Source organism: Eublepharis macularius, chromosome 4 (genome assembly GCF_028583425.1).
Source record: "Eublepharis macularius isolate TG4126 chromosome 4, MPM_Emac_v1.0, whole genome shotgun sequence".
NCBI classification, from domain to species: Eukaryota; Metazoa; Chordata; class Lepidosauria; order Squamata; family Eublepharidae; genus Eublepharis; species Eublepharis macularius.
In genome coordinates, this window is record NC_072793.1 from 167808090 (window position 1) to 167830579 (window position 22490).

At 45.2% G+C, this 22490-nt stretch overlaps 1 protein-coding gene across 4 annotated transcripts in view; it reads left to right on the forward strand.

Annotated features, from left to right (window-relative positions):
* LOC129327129 (zinc finger and SCAN domain-containing protein 22-like) overlaps positions 1–22199 on the forward strand; it is a 36550-nt gene extending 14351 nt beyond the window's left edge. Inside the window, exons 5-9 of one of the 4 annotated variants that reach the window (XM_054975586.1) lie at positions 221–347; positions 2482–2589; positions 11492–11626; positions 17868–18842; positions 20168–20236. In XM_054975586.1, coding sequence (XP_054831561.1) covers positions 221–347; positions 2482–2589; positions 11492–11626; positions 17868–18838 — 1341 coding nt within the window. In that variant the 3' untranslated portion in view covers positions 18839–18842; positions 20168–20236. Of the gene's footprint in view, positions 1–220; positions 348–2481; positions 2590–11491; positions 11627–16030 lie in introns of all 4 variants that reach the window. The other 3 variants (XM_054975587.1, XM_054975585.1, XM_054975588.1) reach the window with 3 other exon arrangements.
* Positions 22200–22490: the final 291 nt, after the last annotated feature.

A 22490-nucleotide genomic window follows, 5' to 3' on the forward strand; every position in this document is an offset into this window, starting at 1 on the left:
TGTTGCCCACCCTTGCGTTTACTGTAATGAAGCTTCTCCTGCTGTTCAATCAGAATTTGATCCTCTTTTAACTTAAGCCCTCCTCGTATGTTTACGGGGGACTGTGATCCAGCAATCTCAGCTGTGGCTTTCAGATGCTGAGCTCCTGTGTCTTGAGTCTTAAAGCCATCATCTGTGCCTCGAGAACTGAGGAGGGGAGTAATACGTTCTTCTTTTTCAGGCACCAGTGACCACCAAGGAGTCTGGCATGTCTCTGCACGTGGTCGAGCCGGCTCAAGCGAAGCCTGGCCAGAGGACGATGTTTTGGCAAGTCATGCAGGAAGAGGAAGGGAACGCAGATTCCTTGGGTAAGGAATGCTCCTGGCTTGGATTCAGTCAATGCAAAATTTCTGTTGCATTCTGATCAGTCAGAAATATGCCTGTGGCGTGGCGGTGGTGTGGCTCTCTGATTCTGTGGGACTCTTAGGCTGTCTACTCCAGCCCCCTGTAAATGCACAAAATAATTATGATTGACATGCATGTGAGACTGCCTCGTCCAAAGGAAGAGCCTTTGTGCCTCCAGACCGGTCTTCTGTCCTGGTAGCAGCAGTAGCTCTTCGTAGTCTTTTCTACCCAAGAGCTGTTCAGTGGCCAGCATGGTATAGTGGTTAGAGTGCCAGGCTAGGATCTGTGAGACCTACGTCCGACTCGCCACACTACCATTTCATATATTGAGTCATTAAAACATTTTACCTCACCTTTCTTTGTGGTTTAAGGCAGTTTACAATAGTAGATTTAAAACATTTATAATTGTAGCCAAAATAAAATAACGGGTGACTTGCCACTTGTGGCTCTTTAGAGCACCTATGTGGCATCCACCCCATATTTCAAGAAATTGGGCAAGGGCGTTTCCTGATAGGGCAGATGGTTCACACCTTTAAACAGCCACTGGGGGAGGGACTGAAGGATGGGTAAAATGCCGGTTTGCCTGCGCTGAAGTAAAGATTCAGATCTCTTTGATAACGACAAGCCCTTCTCTGCAGCCTCTGGTTATCTTATTATATAAAAGGCAAGCTGTATTAATAACAACTCACCTCTTATCCGGATGTGCCTCCAGAGGGCGCTGCCACAGTGGGAAGCCCAGGCCAGGATCAAGAGCTGGGCAGGAAGGAATGTTCGCTTCCCCTTTACTCGGCCAGGATCAGGTGCAGAGCAGGTGGCAATGCCTGCCCCCGCCCCGCCTTCACCCAGCTGGGATCAGGCACAGAGGAGGCAATGCCCACCTGCCCATCCTTCCCTTTCTAGAGCCCGTTGTATTTTTTCCCACAACGGACTTTGTTGCTAGTAATTATATATATAATATATTAATACTTATATTACTGTATGTGGTAGGGTGGTATGCAAGGCATGCAGAAGTCGTGTAGGTTTTCCTCGCTTCCCCCATTTTATTGTCACAACAACCTTGCAAGGTAGGTTAAGCTGATCATCCTGTGAGCAACCTAGTTTTCCTAAATCCTGGTCTGACATTCTAACCACTATACCACATAATATGTCAATTATCATTTTTAAAGATTGAAAAGCTATCAAGTTTTGGGTTGGGGGGAGTAATGGGCAGCTGCAGGCAAGGAAAACAGCACCCTTGTAGGCAGTCTGTGAAAAAATCCCTACATTTCTGCCTATGCCAGTGCAACCACCCTGTGGCTGTGATCTTTCTGGAAAGATCATACCAAAGCAGGCTTGGAAACGATTGCAGCAGAGCAGGGGGAAACTTGGAAGGTGGACAGGACAGGTACATAGTGATGTCAAGCAAGAGCTCTTCCAAAAGCTCCAGTTTGGGAGGCAAAGCAAAACAAAATGTCTGTGGTGGAATTGGCCAGAGTTTAGAAATGGATCCCACTTCAAAGAGTTGGATAATTGCTGCATAGCAGATTATATTAATCTTATTCCTGTTGCCTATGTGTTAGTGCAGGGGTCTATAGTGTGCCTGTGGGAGCCATGATTCCCCTCTAGCCCCTTTTCTTGTGTCTGCCAATTTTTTTTTTAAAAGTGGGTTGGGACAGACGGGATTTTTGATCATCAGGACTTCTGATTGTCCATTAGAGATCTGAGTGGCTGTGCAGATTTTTTTTTAATGTTGCTTTGGCAGCAGCTGCCACCACAGCACAATGATCTTCATTGTGTTGCTGAAGGAAAGCTGTATGTATGCAAGAAAAACATTTTAATCAATATTTTTCCTTTAAAAGCTTCTGACTGAAATTTTCAAGAATTATAATTAGTTATGTATGACTTGGCTCCCTGCTGTTTTGTGGTTGGCTCTGCCTCCTGTGGCAGCCATTTTGTGGTTGGCTCTGCCTCCTAAGGCAGCCCTTTGGTTGCCCCCTGTTGGGGACCCCTGTTTCAGTGACTGTCAGAAAGCTAAAACCCAAAGGTAGAATCCATAAGTCTTCTGTGTTTGCAAGTGCTCCAAAGATAATACTCCCTTTCTCCCTCCCTCCCTTCAAGAGGGACTCTTGGTTCCTAAATCTGACCTCGCCTCCCACCTGGAAAAAGATGATGAGATGTTTGTCCAGTTCCCAGAGGAAAGTGAGAGGCTGCCAGGCCGAGATCCAGGTAAGGGGCTTGATCAGGCGATTCTTGTAGTACAGGCAGAAAGAAGTCCCATTATGAAGACTCTTGTGTTCATGGCTAACAGATCAAGATGGGTAGCCATGTTAGTCTGTCTGTAGCAGTAGAAAAGAGCAAGAGTCCAGTAGCACCTATAAGACTAACAAAATTTGTGGTAGGATATGTGCTTTCATGAGCCACAGCTCACTTCTTCAGTACCCTAGAGGAGGAGTGGGTTGTGCAGTATAAATAGAACTACTTATTTGTTATTTTTGATTCCCCTCTGTAATGATTTTAAGTAAATGTGTGCATGTGTCTTTAAATGCTTTGTGTGGTATAGATGATGGCTGCTTCCACACACGTTGGATAATCCACTTTCAATACTCTTTAGTGAACATTTGAAACTGATTTTCCATGTGTGGAACAAAAAATCCACTTCCAAAGGATTGCAAAAGTGCATTGAAAGTGCATTATACAACATGTGTGGAAATGGCCGAAGAGTGGGGGTGAAAGAGAGGGATGAGTGAGTGATATGATTGGTTGATGACTGAGAGTGTGGGCGGAGTGAATGCAGTTTTAGACTGAGAGTGGAAATATTGAAAATATTGAGTCAGGAGAAAGCAGGCAAGTTGTGTGCAGCCTGAGCTTGTTTATGTTGTCTGAGAGAAATATAACCTGAGTGGAAGTCTGAACTGTGTGTTTGTGAGAGAACATTCAGTCAGAACATTCAGTCAGGGCAAATTGTGTGTAAAGCCTGAGAGAAGATCTGTGTGACTGGGTTTAAGTAAAGTAACTTTAAGAACTGAGAACTATTTTGAAACCATTAAGTTTTAGAAATAATATGAAACTGATACGCTTCTTATAAAAATAAAAGTTTACCTTTTTTTTTTTTAATATCCCAGAGTAGCTGTCATTCCTATATCCCATTCCTATCCTCAGGGCCACATATTACCACGAAGGAGCCTGACGCTTAGGCACGTTACTAAATGGGAAATTTAAATAAAATCTCTTGGAATATAATATTCCTGGTGGCAGCAATCTACCCAGAGGGTGTAAGAGAAAGATTAAAGGCAAAAATCTATCCAAGAGAAAGAAAGGGGTCTTAACACCCTCATTTTCAGAAACATTTGCAGGAGGTAGTATTAGGGTTGCTTCTTATTTTTATTTTTTTTAAAGACTGGTTTCTAACCCTTAAAACAAAAAATAAGCTTGAATGTGAAAGGGTGGTACCTGAAAAGAACAGAATGTATAGAGCTTAGACGATGACTTGGGGCGAGGGGCAGGGCTGGGGTGGAGAGAGTGAGCGAGCAATAAGATTATGCATGGCGTAGAGAAAGTGGATGGAAAGACTCCTTGGCTTCTTCTACCAAAATGTTAAGGGGGCCTCCAATGAGAAGCAGATGGGAAGATGATTCACTGGAGTCAAAAGATGAGGTGTTCTTCACATACACACAGAATGATTAACTTGTGGGACTCCCTGGCGCAGGATGCTGTGATGGCCACTTGGCTAAAAGGCTTTGAAAGGGGTTTTGACAAATCCATGGAGGATATGGGATAAGGAAAGCTAAATTCAACCTCCATGTTCAGAGGCAGTATACCTCTGAACTCTGATTGCCAGGACCAGGGTAGAAGTAACAACAAGGCAAGGCCTTTGTTCTCCCATCTTGTGGGCCTTAGAGGCCTGTGGTTGGCTAGATGAGCCTAATCCAGTGGGGCTGCTCTTCAGCTGAGGGAGAGATCCGGTTTATCAGGGCCAGGATTTTCTGGCTAAAGATATTGGCAGCCTCAGGCACTGATCACTTCCGGAGATCTTGTGATGGGCGACACAAGAGTGCGTGACCCTGGGACCCCTCACATGCAAATCATGTCCTTGGTGACCCATGTTCACAGTGGAGTATAATAATAAAAACGTGTGTTTGCTTGCGTCTGTAAGGTGACAGAGATGCAGACTCAATAGTTCTCTTCCTTGGAGGCACTGTTTTCTCTTTACAGTTGTTCTTCCAGTAGCATGTTCTGCTGTTGGTTCCAATTACGGATCTTGCTCTGCTAGTCTCATTTGCAGCTGTTGTGTCGTCATAACTATTTTTCCCCACTCCTGTTACCTGTACGGCTTTTCTTTTGCCTCCTATTTGCTTCCCCTTCCATGTGGCCTTTCAAAGACTCCTGCTTGGGTGGCTAAGCTTGTCAGTTTCAAATATGGCTTGTTTTTTGCCTTCACCGTTTTGGATACAACAGCACACTGTTCTCAGATTCTGTGTCCAGCTCCTCAGGAAGGGCTTTGTGTTTGCTGAGGTCATCGTATCTCACTCAAGATTCTGTCAGCTGCTGTTCAAAAAATCTCTACTGGGTGTGTGATGAAACCTGGGCTTTCGTTCAGATTTGGCGAGAAGATGCGCTGCAGAGGGCACACTCTTCAGATTGTCTCAGTAGATTGCCAACACATTGCAGGCACAGGGTGCAAGAAGTTGTGAGAGTAGTACTGGGAGAAGGTAGAATAGCTCCTTCAAAGTTTGGAAGTGCACCTGGAAAGAAACAGGTACAGAGAATACGCCAGTATGCGCTGCCGTATTTCAGTGAACTGAACTCTTTCCTGCGCATATTGAATTCTGGTGGTGCTGACATCAGGATGTGATTGGCCTGGAAGTGTTTCTTCCTAGGTTCAGAAAGAGAATTCGGGGCAACTGATGTTCAAGGAAACGGTGGGCAGCCACCTTCTGTTGTTAAAAGAATGACACCAAGTGCCTGTGGAAGAGCACCTTCAGGATTGTAATGACTTGCTTGCCACTTCCTTCCCTCCCTGTGTGCGTATCTTCCTTCCCCTGTTTAAGCTCTGCTTTCCCTTCATGTATTTGATGGGCCTTTCTTGTAACCTGTGCCCCATGTTGGGTTTGCTGCATCCCCTGACTGACAGGCAGAGCTTCTGTCCTCTATTTTTATCCTGCCCTTTCTTTAAGGAGCACAGAGTGGCATATATGGCTCCCCGTCTCCTTTATGCAACAACAACCCTATGAGGCAGGTGATAATGAGTAGCTTGGCTTGAGGACACTCATTGAGCTTATGCAGCTGAGTGGAGATTCGAACCCAGGTCCCGATTCAGCACATGCACGCTGTTCTTTTTAAAATCTCAGAAACGCTTGTGTGAATTCTTCACATGGGCACAAGCATATTTAAAGGCAAACAAAAAGCTTGGAGGTTGCCCTTGCCAAGATGGTCCCCTCCAGCATCTTGACAGAGAAGCTGGGTGTGGCACCACGGAAGACTTGTCCCGTTCCCTTGTGCCAGGTGCACCAAAAGGGAGGGCCTGACATCAGTGCTTGAAAGGAAGGGTATGGATAAACTGAGAGGAGTGTTTGTGGGACAGTGGTTGGGACCTCCAAGATGCTTCGGGATTCTTCCAGATATCTGTCATGTGTGAGAATCACACACTGATTTCCATACCCTATCCATGGTCTCCCTCCAGAATCATAGAATCATAGGGTTGGAAGGGACCTCTAGGGTCATCTAGTCCAACCCCCTGCACAATGCAGGAACTTCGCAACTACCCCCCCCAACTGCCCCAGCGACCCCCTGCTCCATGCCTCTATTCCTCAGCACATGCCTCCATTCCTCCCAGAATTGTAAGCTCAAAGCAATGACCCCTCTCATGGGCCTTAATGGAGTCCTCCAAGGTGCCCGTTCCCAGAGCTCATCTGCTAGCAAAATTCCAAGTGGCTAGTTACAGATGTCATTGTTCTAGCACTGGATTAGTAACCAAAAATGTGATTGTATCTGGTGCTTAGGCTGGTTTTGATTATGATGAGGCGGGTCCTGATTATGATTAGGTGGGTCTTGATTATTGGGGGTGAGGTAGGGATACTTTCCTGGGGGTTAGGAGGACACAGCAAGGGCTTCAACTGTTTTACATAGTTTGTGGGAAGCCAGAATTGTGGGAGCCTTCCTGACCTCCCCACGGAGGCCAATTCTCAAGTAACAGAGAAAGCACATGTACAGGCACCTGTCGAGACTACCCCTTTGCAGGTTGCAATTGCAGAAGGCTTTGCTTAGAAGAGTGACAAGTGTCTCAGTGGGACCTATTGGAAGCAGTGCTTCTATAGATACGGGCTTCTTCAGCCATGAATGGCTAGTGATACATGGGCCTTGTGTACAGAGAAAATACTTGCCATGGAACTGAATGGAAGTTTCAGTTAAGCATGGGATGAGATCAGTTTGCTTTGAACAACTCTGCCATGGCTGTCATTCAAGGCACCTTCAAAACTGCATTTTGTGATGGCTTGGAAAACTCTCAGGAGACTAGAGCCGGCCTCACGAAGCTCAGTTCTCCAGAGCTCAGTTCTTGAGTTGTCCCCCAAAAGGGAAGGTGCAGTCAGAAGCGTGACCAGTAGGATGGCTCCTTCGTATCTAATCTGTGCTCTTGCTATGCTCTGGAAAGCTGCTTCTAAGTAACCAGCTGAAGTGCAACCAGCTGTACATAGACCAAAATGAGAAAACTTGCCTGATTTCCACAGTCTATACAAAGTGCAGAACCTCATCTTGTCTGGAAGCAGAATCTGTCTTAGCAAAGAACTGTGTGTGATTGTTTTTTCAAAGTGAAGAATGTGCACAGCTCTGGATTTAAGAAGCATGGTACAATCGTAGAAATGGGAGAAGGAAGTGCCTAGCAGCGACATCTCAAAATCAGCTGTAGAGGGAGTCACAGCAAGGAGAAAGGTAATTTAGAAAAGAAGTCAAGAGAACATGAGCAAAATTCCCCTCTTTCTCTCTGTCTTCAGGTTATAGGAGAAGTCAGACCAGAGCAAAGGCCTCTGATATGGGAGAGAGTGTCCCAGAAGAAGTGCAAAGGATGGTAGCAAAAAATGCCAAGTGGGATTTCCTTGAGACATCTGAGATTCACAAGCAGAGATGCAAACACAAAGGGCAACAGGAGAACAAGCCAGTGGAGGGAGAGAAGGAACACAGTCAGACTGTGGCAGGTTTTCCACCTTCCCCCAGCAAAATGAAGACAGAGCAGAAAAAGTCCTTGTTCTCCAGGTATGGGAGGAGATATCACTACAAATCAGGACTTGTTATGATGCATACCAGCGAGGACCCTGATGAATGCCCCACAGGTGGAGACCACATCCTTCGAAAAGGTTGCCTTGATGCACATCAGAGAATCTGCGTGGGCAAGGAACAGTGTGAAGTCTCTGAGTATTTTGAAAAAGGTTGTCAGATTGGATCTCAGTCTAACGCTGTGGGAGAAAAACCATATGAATATCCTGATTGTGGAAATCGCTTTAGTTGGAAAGGGTCTTTAAAGAGGCACCAAGCAGTGAAAGGGGGCCATATGAAAAGGAGACCCTTTGAATGTATTCAGTGTGGGAAATGCTTCATTCAAAAAGAGCACATGAAGAAACATTGGAAACTTCATTCTGGAGGGCTGCACAGATGTCCTGAGTGTGGGAAAAATTTCCCTAGGAAAGGAACATTAATGAGGCATCTGAGAATCCATACTGGTGAGAAACCATATGAATGTCCCCAGTGCAGGAAATGCTTCGGCCATAAACAACATCTCGTGATTCATCAGAGAATCCACACAGGAGAGAAACCATTCAAATGTTCCGAGTGTGAGAAGAGCTTCTCTCGAAGAGATGTGCTGCTTAGACATCAGAGAATTCACAGAAGATAAGCACATTTATTAGGCAGCAGGTAGCCAAGAGCTGCCCAGGAACGTACCAAGGTGGGGGAAAGTTTCCAGCGAAATCCTTAACTTAGATCAGAAGATCCAAAGAAAAGATAAACCTTTTTGCTGGCAGAGAGAAAATTTGCAGAGACACCAGAGAACTTACACTGGAAAGAAACCATATGAGTGCTTCTAGGATGGGAAAACATTCCATCCAACAAGTGATTTTTGGCCAGATGCAAGAGAAGTTGGGCAGAGAATAGACTTTATGGATGTCTTGGGTGGGTGGGGGCTTCAGTTAAGGGTTGGCATTAATGGAGCAAACTGGGCCGGAGGTGGTGGGGGGCATTTGAATGTCCTGGGCATGGCTGGGAGAATAGCTATTTAGCAAGATGCCAGAGAATGCAGGAGAGTGGCCACTGCCTCAAGCACAGGAGAAACCTCTCTCAGGAATCCGTTGATCGCACATCAGAGAACTGCTAGACGGCAGAGACACTTGGAACGGTCCTCCGTGTGGGAAGACCTCCAGTCAGGGAGCCTCGCCAAGCGGCACGTCACAGAATCCGTGCAGGACCTCAACAGATACTGTTGCTTGGCCTCCCATTTGCCTCACTTTAAGGGACTGTTTAAAACCAGCTTGTTCTTGTATTACTTTCCTGATGTTTAACTTCTTAAAAAAATTTTTTGTGAGACTAAACAATAATGAACTCTTTGTGCTTTCATCCAGTGTTGCTCACCTTGGGCTAAGTTTTCCATTTGCAACAGTTTCTCTTTTTGCCACATGCCCCCTTCCCCAGTTGTGAGCTGGCGGGTAGAAACCTGTTACCTTTTGTTTCTGTTATGGTGGGCCTGATATAAATAAATGCTCTGAGTGTGTCATGTTCAATCCGGAATCTTTAGCATGCGAAGCAGGTGTCGTGCCACTAAGCGGTGTGAAAGAAACCGTGTCAGGGTCTTGTGGGGTTTAGGGGAGAAGAAATGTTCTGAACGTATGGACCTGCCTTGTATTGAGTCAGATTATGGGGTGGTCTACTCTTGACTGGCTGGGCCTCTCCAAGGTTTCAGGTGGAGAGAACTCTTGTCCAGCTGGATTTCCTTTAATTGGAGGTGTGCTGAGTGAGCCAGGTGCATGCAAAGCGGATGCTGTGCCTTCCCACTGGAGTAGAGCATCTGGTTGGCCACTGTGGGAAAAACACATGAAGCTGCTTTAGAGTGAGTCAGACCTTTGGTCTTTCGGGGTCCCCATTTTCTCCTTTGACTGGCAGCTGCTTTCTAGGGTCTTGCAAGAGAGGGTCTTTCACATCACCTACTGCCTGATCCTTTTAGCAGGAGATGCTGCCAGTAGATGCTCTGCTGTGGAGCCATGGCCCCTCCCTTAGGATGCAGGGATCCAGTTGTACCAGGCTGCCCTTGGGAGCCCATGCGATACACCTCTTTGGTTGCTGAGTGGGGGAGAAGGTGTGGATAATCCCTACCTCTTCTGACCCAGATGACTCAAGCAAGCTAGCCAAGTTGCATGCTAATGCATTATTGTTCAGGAAGCCAGCCCCCCCACCCTTTAGTTATTTTGGTATAATCAAGGTTACTAAAGAAAAAGTGTTCCCTCCTGTGTATGGTGGAAGCTGGAGCATTAACAGGGCTTCTCAGCGAAGGCCAGGAAGCGGCTGGAACCACAAACCAGTGGAGTGCTTGTGGCTCTCAGAGCTGAGCTGGGGTCTCGGTCAGGTCTCTGCGTCAGTGAGCTGGCAGGATCCTGGGGTACAGGAGCTCATCTGCCAAAGGGGGTTGAACTAGTAAAGTTCCTAGACAGAACGGAGGTTCCCTGCCTTTCCTGGTGTGTTGCCTTTTGGGGTCTGTGGGCAGTGAAGTTGCTTAGTGGTGTGTAAATTGGGCACATCTGTTGTTTCTGGAGGTCTGGGGGGCTACTGGCACAGAGCCTGGCCCCACATGGCCAAGGGAATGCCGACCGGGACACCGAAACATTCCCTGAATTCCCTGTGTTGAGCTGTTAAGATCCAGAAAGTGCCTGATTGGGACTAGGGACTTAGGTTTAGGGAAAGCCCTGGCAAATTCTGGGACCGCCTAGTTCCCCCTGGTGATCTTCAGTAAAGAAGTCTGTTCCAGAGTCCTTTTCTTCCCACCTACCCCCATCAGATCATGAGCCAGGTTCGCGTCTAGCCCTTGGAGGGTCCCTGTCAGAATAGATCGTTCTGTCCTTAATGAACTACAGCATGAATTCCATTCTGCAGTAGAAAGTAGTTGATTTGACTTTGAGGTTCAAATGGCAGATAAATGGCAGATAAGGAATAAATTGAATCATAGAGATTTAAAGGGTCAGTTTTAGCAACGCCCCAAACCAAGTCACTTCTCAATCTGATGAATGTTCTGTTTGCCTAATGCATTCTGATGAAACGGATTGATTTCATTTCTGAGCTTGCTGCTGAATTTTTTGTGTTTATACAAACTTAAGACCTGCTTCTAGTTTTTAATGAAGGTCAATAGCAGGGCAAGTTGAGATGAATGAGAAAGCAGTTTGGTGCCTTATCAAAGCTTTGTCCCCCCACCCCCTCAAACCGATTCAGCCGGTCTCATTATTGGCTCCAGGTTCCAGGCAACTGAATTCATTAAAGCCAGGCCGGCTTCTTAGTTATTTACGGCAGGGTAGGCAAATGTTTTGGCCCTGAGTGTATTAAAAACAGAATCATAAGAAGAGCCTTGTTGGATCACACCAGACCTCTCCTCCATGAATCTAGTTCTGTTTTAAAGCTATTTATATTCGTTCTGCATCAATACATCCACTGGCAGTGGAACTCCACTATTTAATTTCTCATTGAGTAAAGAAACTTTTCCCTTTGTCTGTCCTGAAACTCCTGCCCCATCAACTGTGTTGGGTTTCTCCCCCCCCCCCACCAAGTATTATAGGAGAGGGAGAAAAAAATGTGTTCAATTTCTACTTGGATCTACAGGCTTGGAACCTGTGACAAATCTCAGATCTCTCCTACCAGTTCTAACTAGCAGAAACTGTAGTAATTGCAAGCAGTATGCTGATTTGTACAAGCAGAAGGCCGATTTGGCAGGTTTAGAGAATTTTGATTTTCGTTACTTAGCTTAAAATATGCATGGTTTGGGTGGACGGACAGGATAGAAAAGTGAGGCCGAGGAAGTCAATAGTAGCTGAAGGTGATAGGAAGAGGGAGGTCCAGAATGAACTTGAGAAAATGTGGAACGTTTCTCTTTTTATCACTTCAGGTATCGAGAAGAGAAGTCGGATCAAGATGGAGGGCTCTCGACAGGGAGAGACGGGGCCAGAGGAAACACAGGGGACTGTAGCAGAAATATCCCAGTGGAATTTTTCTGTGGCACCTGAAATTCATGTGCAGAGATGTGAGTTCAGTGGGGAACAGGGGATGAAGCCAATGAAGGGGGAGAGCGAATGCCATGAGATCACAGATTGTCTTACAGCTCCTGATAGCGAAACCTCAGTGCCCTCCGGGGCAAAGAATCCATTGGTCTCCCATTATGGTAGGAGGTACGAATTGGGACTTATTACGAAAGATACCGGAAAGGACCACTATGTATGTACTATGTGGGGGGAAAACTTCCAGGGAACATCAGATCTCTACAAAGGTTACATAACATCTATAGCAGCAAAAACATATAAATGCTCTGTGTGTGAGGAAAGCTTTCCTCTGAAAGCAAACCTGATCAAACATCAGAGCAGCCATACAGGAGAGAAGCCATACGCTTGTCCCGAGTGCGGGAAAACTTTCAGTTCAAACACGTTAATGAGACATCTGAGAATCCACACTGGCGAGAAACCTTACCAGTGCCCCGAATGTGGGAAATGCTTCATCCAGCGAACAGTTTTAATGAACCACTTGAGAATCCACACTGGAGAGAAACCGTACAAGTGCTTTGAATGTGGCAAGAGTTTCATTCAGAGAGTGCACCTGATTAGACATCAGAGGATCCATACGGGAGAGAAACCGTACCAGTGCCCCGAGTGTGGCAGAAACTTCTCCCGAAGAGATAAATTGATCAGACATCAGAGGACGCACGGAGGAGACGGCAGGACCCTCATGAATGTCCTGAGTATGGGGAGAGTCTCAGTCAGAAAATTACCTTGATCACCCACGAGAGCATCCATGCGGCCGATTGGCGCAGATTGTACTCCCTTGAACACCCGTCATGGAGGATACTGAACCAGCACCTAAAATCCCTTGCCCTGTAATGTTGTCTCTCTGCAGACTTTCTTTCGACCGATGCCTGTAACATCGCGTCAGTTTAGCTTCTCAAAGGGCAACAGAGCAGCCTGCGGGCAGGCCTGGAGTACTGGATTAGACTGCTGTTTTTGAACTGAGGTTCAGGTTGTGGAGATAAATATCCAAATTTATCCTTATTAATAACTAAGAAGGTTGGCTTACAATGTGCATACGTGGTAGGAATCGTTTCCATGGAACTTAATAAGTAAATTTTTTTTTTCTATCACTTGGACAGTCCCTTGTCCCTCTCATTGCTTCCCCCCAAAGAGTCCTGGGAAGTGTATTTTGTGAAGATGCTCAAATGCTTCTTGAGAGAGTAATGTGGCATGAGGATATTACTTTTAACCAGTGCTAAGCTGGGATATATTTATTTATTGAGATATTTGTGCCCTGTTTCTCTGCCTAAATGCCTTAAAACATCAGTCTCTCCTCCTCCATTTTATCCTGCGAGGTAGATTGTGCTGAGTGCGTGTTGCTGGCCCAAGGTCCCCATTAAGCTGCCATGGCAGAATGGGGATTCGAACCTGGGTCTCTCAGCTCCTGTTCTGACACTGGCTTGTTACTAGGCTTGGGCATGTGCCAGGTTCCTCCTTCTTCCTTCTTTTTTTGGGCAGAGGATCCTGGTTGGAAACTAACTTACCTGTGACATGTGAATGCAGGCAGGTGGGTTAACCCGAGTTAGTCCCCCTTCCTGCTTCCAACAAACTGGGATTCTAAGCCTGGATTGAACTTTTAATTCACATGCCTGCACTCTTGGAGAATTGGAGTTAGTTTTTAATTGGGATTCTCTGCATGAGAAAAGCTGAGGAGAGAGCAAGGAGTGGAACAAATGCAGGAACCTCCTAACCAGCTGGTCTCCTGAACATCCCTGCTTACTACCTGTTAAAATCGACATCTGAATGCAGCCCAGCAGTCTCTCATTGCCTCCCAAAGCATAATTTCCACTTTTAAATCTGGATGTTCTCATCTCCCACCCTTAACAAGAAGGCCATGATGTGGCCATGAGGTGATGTGTGAAAGGTGGGTGGTAGGCCTGATTTTCTCTTCCTGTCATTCCCCATGATAACTACAACAGGATAGTGTAAGATAATGAAAGAGCAGGCCATTGATTGTGCACATTGCACGACCCACAGGGAAACTGGGCTATGATACAGCTGCAGAATTTTTCTGTTTAAACCTAGATAAGAGAGCCAGTTTGGTGTAGTGGTTAAGAGCGCGGGACTCTAATCTGGAAAGCCAGGTTTGATTCCCCATTCCTCCACTTGAAGCCAGCTGGGTGACCTTGGGCTAGTCATGGCTCTCTGGAGCTCTCTCAGCCCCACCACCTCACAGGGTGTTTTGTTGTGGGGATAATAATGGCATACTTTGTAAACCGCTCTGAGTGGGCATTAAGTTGTCCTGAAGGGTGGTATATAAATCGAATATTATTATAAGAAAAAAACAGCCCTTGCTATAAGGAAAAAGTAGATGAGGTGCAGGAGGGCTAGATGGACTCCGCAGAAGTGTCCCAAATCAGCTGGAGTGGAAGGCTGGGAAGAAAGAGATGGTGATGCTCTAGAAATGAGGTGACCCAGAGCTGTGGACAAAACTCTTCTGTCTCTGTCTCTTCAGGTGATGAGAAGAGAAATCAATTCCTGGTGGAGCAGTTTCAGCAGGGAGAGATTGGGACAGAGGAAACACATGGGACATTAGTAGAAATATCCCATTGGAATTTTCCCGCAAGAGGTGAAATTTATGAGGAAAGATACGAATCCAGTGGGGAGCTGGGGAAGAAACGAGAGAATGAGTGCAGTGAGTGGGCGAAAGGTTGTGCTCCTGGTGGTAGCGAGACCTCTGCAGTACATCCTAGGGCAAGATTCCTGACAACCTCCAAGTGTGGTAGAAGGCACCATTGTGGGTCAGGGCTTGCTACAAAAGAAGCATATCTTGTGCAGCATCAGACAACCCAAGCTACGGGGAAATGTCACGAGTATTTCAAGTATGGAAAAGGCTTCAGTGAGGAGGAAAAGTTGACAAACCATCAGAGAACCAATACTGGGAAGGAACTAAGCCTGGGGTCTGGGAAAACTTGTAAGTTGGGATTAGTGGAACATAAGAGAATCCGTACTGGAGAGAAGCCCTTCAGATGTTCACAGTGTGGCCTATCATTCTATCAGAGAAGAAACGTGAAGAGGCATCAGAGTACCCATACCGGAAACAAGCCATTTGGGTGCTCACAGTGTGGTCAATCCTTCCATCAGAAAAGTGATTTGATGAGACATCAGAGAATCCATACAGGGGAGAAACCATACAAATGCCCCGAATGTGAAAGGAGTTTCTCTCGAAAACATCTGTTAATCAAACATCAGTCAACCCATGCAAGAGAGAAACCACGTAAATGACCAGATTGTGATAGAGTCTTCTCTCGGAGAGAGAAGCTGATCAGACATCAAAGGACCTACAAAGCAGAGGACAGAGACCTTATGGAGATGTTTCAGGTGAAAAATTACGCTGGTTTAAGCATCAGAGTAGCCCTTTTGCCCATTAACAGTTTCTTCTCTCTGGGTCAGCAACTGTTTTTTTCCTGGAGGGACATTTTGGAATGATGGGCAGGTGCCTAAAACCCTGCCACCCTCTCAAGTGCTCTGCATGCAAGTTCACGCACTACTCGTCCTGTCTTCTCCCTACCCCTTTAACGTCTAAATTGGCAACTGAGTTGGTGTGCCTGAGGGGGAGAGCTGGGCTTGACGTAGTTGCCTCTCACTTTTGACCTTTCTAATGTTCTGAGAACTTCAAACTGTGCACAAAAGGATTCTTAATTCTCCTCCTTAATAACAAGTAAGTGGCTTAGACAGCAATCTGATACGCTCCTGTTACACTTCATGGGACGATAGATTTTTTAAAAACTGGGCTGTAAATAGTATTTTAGACTGTTGTTCTCACTGCTTTTCCCCCAAGGCTGCCTGTGGACTCTCTCTTGTGGGCCTGCTTTAACCTCTTGGGAGACTTGGAGGTCTGTGGTTCCTCCCAAAGCACAGTTCCCAGGAACTACCTGATACCTTTTGGTCTTTTAGCAGAGGAGCCGTGACATGTGAAAAGACCCTTAGAACGGCTGATCTGGTTTTCAGCACCCTGTATAACTTCTATCACTCATAAACTATGCGTAGTACAAATAATTTTTGCAGAATAAACCTTATGAACACATGAAGCCTTATACTGAGTCGAAGACCTTTAGTCTATCAAGGCCAGTCTTGTTTATTCTTGATAGGCAGTGATCCTCAAGGATATCAGGTCAGGATCTTTTACATCACCTATTACAATCCTTTTTAACTGGAGATGTCAGGTATTGATCCTTCTGCATGCCAAGCAGATGCTGTTCCACTGAGCCGCAGCCCATTCCCCATAACATGCACGTTCTCTTTAGCGTGCCCTCTGAATCAGCTAGAGAGGGAGGTCTGGCAGGCCGGTGATGAGAAGATTGCAGTAAGCTTTAAAAAAAAATAAGTTCACCGCAGCTTGGACCATATTCCTCTCTCTGTCTCTTCAGGTGGTGAGAAGAGAAGTCATATCAAGATGGAGAACTCTCAGCAGGAAGAGACTAGACTGGAGAAAACACTGCGAAAATTAGCAGAAGGAGCCCAGTGGAGCATGCCTGGGACATCTGAAATTCACAAGCAAAAAGGTGAATCTGTTGGGGAAGAGGGGAAGAAAACAACAGGGGGAAAGAATGAATGCAGTGAGACCGCAGGCGGTCTTAAGCCTGCTGTTGATGAGACCTCTGCAGTGGCTAAAAATCCCTTCATCTCCAAATACAGCATAAGTGACCTTCACAAATCAGATTTTCTGTTAATGCATACTGGAGATGACCACTATGAAGATCCGACGCTGGAGGAAAATGTGGAGCAAAAATCAGACCTCGATAAACATCGGACAATCCAAATAGGAGAGAGACTTTATGAATGTCCTGAATGTGGGAAAATCTTCCATATGAGATCAAGGTTCATGAGACATCGAAGCAGCCATATAGGGGAGAAATTCTACAAATGTTCTGAGTGTGGGAGAAGCTTTGCTTCCAAAGGAGCATTGACGAAACATGTGAGATTGCACACTGGGGAGAAACTACATAAATGTCCTCAGTGCGGGAACTGCTTCATTGAGAGAGCTCACCTGATTAGACATCAGACAATCCACACAGGAGAGAAACCTCATGAGTGTTCCGAGTGTGGAAGAACTTTTCCTCTGAGAGCCAATTTGATTAGACATCAAAGCAGCCATACAGGGAAAAATCCTTTATTGTTATCCTGAGTTGAGGGAGAAGCTTCATTCAGAGATCCTCTGATGATACACAAGAGGATTCTGTACAGGACAACAAACATACAAACTGGTAGAGGGAAGAAACTTCTCTGGGAGAGATCAGCTTGATCCATGCATCAGAGATCTCATGGAGGACAGATTAGCATACTGACAAAGCTTTCGCTCTGAATTGGCACCTCATTACCCTAGAGGGTCCTTGCAGGACCAAGGTGGGCCTTTGCCACCAGCTCTCACTACTGCAAAAGCGGTCCTCTGGAGTTTCATTTTTTAAGATGCCAACAATGCTGAATCAATGTAGCATCAAAATTAATCTGAGCAATGGAATAACCGGTTGGTATCTTCCAGTTTTAACTGGGGGTCCAGATCTCTCTTGTACCCTGGGAACGATCAGCTGTACAGGCAAAGATGCAAAGTTTGTCATCACAGTAACAAATAAGCTTGCTTAGGCTACGATGAAGTAGATCCTGCTGAACTTCATTAAAAAACATATTTGAAATTAAGCTGCAGGTCATATATTCTAATACTACAGTGCCTGCCATTGTTTTTCTCTAGGGCACCTTGGGAATTGCATTCTGTGAGTGTGTAGAAAACTCTAGTCTGCAATTGCAACGCTCAGTTCTTTTAAGGTGTCACTTAGTTGTCCCCCTTCCATAGGGAAGCCTTGATTTGGGGTTTGATCAGTAGAATGGAAGACAACAGATCCAGTCTTCTGTCCTTTGGAGAGGGTCTTCTCCACTCCACTCCAAATTAATAGAAGTACAGTAGATTAAGCAGAGTAGAGCACTTCCTTGATTTGTATTTATTTATGTAGTTGGCCACTTTTGCATACAGTTAAGTTTGTCTTGGCATATATCTCTTCTGTTCCTTTTTTTAAAGTGAAGAATGAGATCCTGGATATAAGGGGAGGTATGGCGTGATTATAGAGACAGGAGAAGGTATTTAAGTGGAGGTCATCGAAATCAGCAGGATGAGGAGGTAGGGATGGAGGGAAGGACTATATGATGGTGGTTACAGGATTCTAGTCAAGAGGTGAGCGGGCATGGACAAAATTCCTCTCTCTGTCTCTTCAGGTGATGAGAAGAGAAGTCAGATCAAAGTGGAGAACTCTCAGCAAGGGGACATTGGCCCAGAGGAAATATATGGGACATTAGCAGAAATAACTCAGTGGAATGTTCTTGGGACATTTGAAATCCATAATGAGAGATACGAGTCTAATTGGCAACAGGAGAAGCCAGGAGAGAATGAAGGCAGTCAGTTCATGGAAGGCCTCACAGATTTGTTTAGTAACACCTACCCAGTGGACACAGAAAGGAAAAAGCCATTCTTCTCCAACTCTGGGAGAAAAAACCACTACAAATCAGGATTTATGAGGCATACTAGAGAGAATCCCAATGACAACTCTCTCACACTGGGGCAAAACATCCAACCAAAACATTGCTTTGATCAGCATCAGAGAATCCACACAGGCGACAAGCAATATGAATTCGGGAAAAGAGATAATTTATTGGGACATCAGAGCAACCACATAGGAGAGAAACCTTATGGCTGTCTTCAATGTGGGAAAAACTTCAGTTGTATAAAGTCATTAAAGAGACACCAAGGAGTTCACACCGAAGGCGGAGCATATCTGTGTGCTCAGTGTGGGAAATGCTTCAGATACAAAGAAACTTTGAAAAAGCACCAGATCATTCACACGGGAGAGAAACTGCATGGATGCCCTGAATGCGGGAAAAGCTTCACTTTGAGAGGAGCACTAACAAGGCATCGGAGGATCCATACTGGAGAGAAACCCTTTGAATGTTCTCAGTGTGGGAAGTGCTTCAGGCAGAGAGAACATTTGATGGTTCACCGGAGAACCCATACAGGAGAGAAACCATATATATGTCCAGAGTGCGGCAGAAACTTCTCTCGGAGCGATAAACTGACCGGGCATCTAAGAACTCACAGAGGACAGAGACCTTATGGGTGTCCTGACTGTGGGAAACGCTTTAGTCACAAAACTACACTGACTAAGCATCAGAGCATTCACGTACCACATTGACAAGGTTTTCCACTCCTAGTAGGCAAGATTTTTTCCTGGAGGCCATTTCCAGAGAAAGGGTGGTGGTGGTGGCGGTGGACCAGTACTTTAATTATTCATTACTCTCTCAAGTAATCTGCCAGAATTCTAAACAAAAACAAAAAATTCCACAAATTTCACAGGCGCTGTAGTAAGTTAACCTTACAATGGAGCAGCCAGTTGGCATTCCCTGGTGTTAACCCACAGGCCCAGAGAAGATTGCCTCTCTCATGCTCTGAGGGTGTGATCAGTTGTGCACAAAAAGCTTACTTTTTCATATTTACATGCAAGCTGTGACAAGAACGCTTCGAACGGTCACTTAAGCCTATCTGGCTGTGTAGTATCTCTTATTAGGGGGGCTTACATAAAAAAGCCATTATTACTAGACTAAATTTGCCACAAGGCTGTAGATCCTGTTTGGAACCGTTGTGCCTTTTGGTCCTCCCTCCCTGCCTCCTGAGGTTTTCAGCGTGCTCACAAACTGTATTCGCCAGTCATTCTGGAGATTACCGTTTGTGAGCATGCTGAAATCTCCAGGAAGACTAGTTTGCAGTTGCCTCACGAAGTGCTGCACTTACAAATGTTCAACGTGGGTGCACATGAACACCCTTAAAGCTGCTTTCTGCTAAATCAGATTTTTGCAAAGCAGTCCTAAGTACACTTTCCTAGGAGTAAGTTCTACTGAATAGACTTGGAGAGAATCCTGAGTAGACCTGCATAGGGTTGCTCCCCTGTTCTATCAAGGTCAGTCTTGTCTATTTTGACTGGCAGCGGCTCTCCAAGGTTTCAGGTGGAGGCCTTTTCCACCACCTACTTGATCCTTTCACCTGAAGATGCCAGGGCTTGAACCTGGGACCTTCTGCATGCAAAGCAGATGCTCTACCCCTGAACTGCAGCCCCTCCCTGCAATAGAGTTCTGATTTCCTCTGGTTTCCAAGGCTGTTAATTCCTTCTTGTGATTAGTGAAAGTACAACAGGTTATGTAAAGTATACCAAGACAGTCACAGTTGTGTGTTTTCTGTGTTGTATAAAGTGTCAGATTTAAGAGGATTTTTTTTTGCACAGAATTAGAACTATCTAGGCTCTCTTTTCTGAAAGGGAAGAATGCTCTAGGTGTAAGAAAGAGGGGTCATGTGATCATAGAGGCAGCAACAGAAAGATGCGGTCAGCAGAGGGCCCTTGAAATCAGCTGGGCATGTGGAGATAGGAGGGAAGTTCAGATTACGCCCCCCCCCCAAGAAGGAGAGTTTGCTGGGCTCTAAACAAGCGGTGACCAGAGCATGGACAAAATTCCTCTCTCTGTCTCTTCAGGTGATGAGAAGAGAAGTCAGATCAAGGTGGAGAACTGGCAGCAGGGAGAGATGGGCCCAGAAGAAGCACACTGGACATTAGCAGAAATCTCTCACTGGGAGAGTCCTGTGACAGCAGAAATTTATGAGCAAAGATGCGAGTGCCATGGGGATCAGGGGATGAAGCCGGTGGAGGGGGAGCACGGGTGCAGTGAGGTTGCATTTACAGCTTCTATTATTGGAAACTCTGCAGCATCCTCCAGGGCAAAAAAGCCCTTAGTCTCCAAATACGGTAGAAGATACCACTGCCGATCAGGATTTGTTATCAACCATGCTGCAGAGGAACTCTTTGAATGTCCCACATCAGGAGATAACTTGCAGCCCAAATCCTATCTTGTTAAGCACCAGATGATCCAGATGGGGGAAAGATCATATGTATGCTCCGAGTGTGGCAGAAGCTTCCACCTGAGATCGAATCTGATGAGACACCAGAAAGTTCATACGGGTGAAAATCCTTATGAATGTCCCGTCTGTGGGAAAAGCTTTACTTCCAGAGGAGCCGTCATGGTACATCAGATAATCCACACAGGAGAGAAACCATTTGGATGTCCTCAGTGTGGAAAATGGTTCAATCAAAGAACAAATCTCTTGAGACACCAGAGGATCCATACTGGAGAGAAAGTGCATGAATGCACCAAGTGTGGGAAAAACTTTTACCGGAGAGATAAATTGAGTCAACATCAGAGAATTCATACAAGAGAAAAACGTTATGAATGCCCTGAATGTGGGAAAAGCTTTATTCATAAGGAGAAATTCTTGCGTCACCAGAGAATTCATCGAGGCCTGTAGTGGTGTTTAGGATCCAAGGATAACGCAACTTCAGCTTGAACAACATCAGAGAAAGTACAGTTAGGAAAGAGACCTTTTTTTTCTGGGTCTAGGGCTTTGCATACTTCACAAGATCTCTTTGTCCTGGAATCTGGAAACTTTGTGCAGATAAACTTATTTGAAATAAATAAAAATTTGGAGGTACACATGAGGGACTCTCCTCCTATTCACTGAAGTTCAATCAGCAAAGCATTCAGAATCTATCATGACCTCTAAAAACATATTCCTGAATTTAGCCGACTAGCAGCAGTTTTTGCGCAGATGTAAGTCCTATTGTATTCAGTGAGACTTCCTACCAGGTAACAGCTTAATGTTGAGATGAGTCCACACAAGGCAATGCCTGTGCTTATTAAAATTACACCACCAAGGAATCATGAAATACATTACTGTTCAGGGGGCTCCTAAACAGTAAGCCCCAGTCAACTTCAGAACAGAAACAAATTCTGGTAGAGTCACCCCAAACAAGACATCCTGATTTCCCAAATATTAACATCTAATTGATTCAACCAAAAGTAAAGGCTCCAATGTATTAGAAGAGACTGATAAATGATCTAAATAACTCGGTCTTTCAGGATCTGCTAACAGCAGAGGAAGGTGAGACTTCTTTGAGGAAGGGGGCTGAAAAAAGCCATCCAAGAACTGTGATTTGCAGATTTTTTAAAAAAGTCATCTGAAAGTTTTTTTTCCTGGACCTTCTGCATGCATTCTACTATTGAGCCATAGCCCCTCTAATTAATTGTTTTTTTTTTAAATCTCTTTTAGTGCTACCAGTAAATCAATATTAATAAAAACATGCCCTGAATCTTCCCCTTTCAAACCAGAAGTGAGGATGCGAAGAATGATTGGTAGAAATGTGGTGTATTTAATTGCGTTTACTCTGTTCTAAGGAGAAAAGAGATTTAATTTTGCTAATCCAGAAGGAGACAAACGATTGCTGTTCTGAAACGGGTCGGGAATTCATTGAATCACCATGCATGGTTGGAGAGAGAGGGAAAGTTAGGCTTGGGATGCTGTGGGCGAGGTGGGGCTGCTGTGATGGTGGGCAGTTTTAAAATGCTGTCAATATTTAAGTGAGCTGGCACCATCCTTTGTAAAGCACCTAGAACTTATAAACATCCAATAAACAATAGTGATAGGGTTTATTTGTTTTTGAATAAAGTCTTGGGATTTTGAGAATCTGCGGAATGGTGTCTTTTATCTTCCTTTCACAAGTTTGGAGAGGAATGCTCCACTCCCTCTGAAATGTTAAATGTAAATACAGTAGCATTAACAAGCACCCAAATTAACTCTCCTGGATTATTCTGTTAATTTATTTACAGTAGATAGTCATATATCATTTTTCTCCCCCATGGAGACCCAAACAACTTACTACATTTTTCCATTTTATCCCCAGAAAAGCAGCCCTGTGAGGTAGGTTAAGCTGCAAAAGAGTCTGTTGGCCACTGTATGAGACAGGC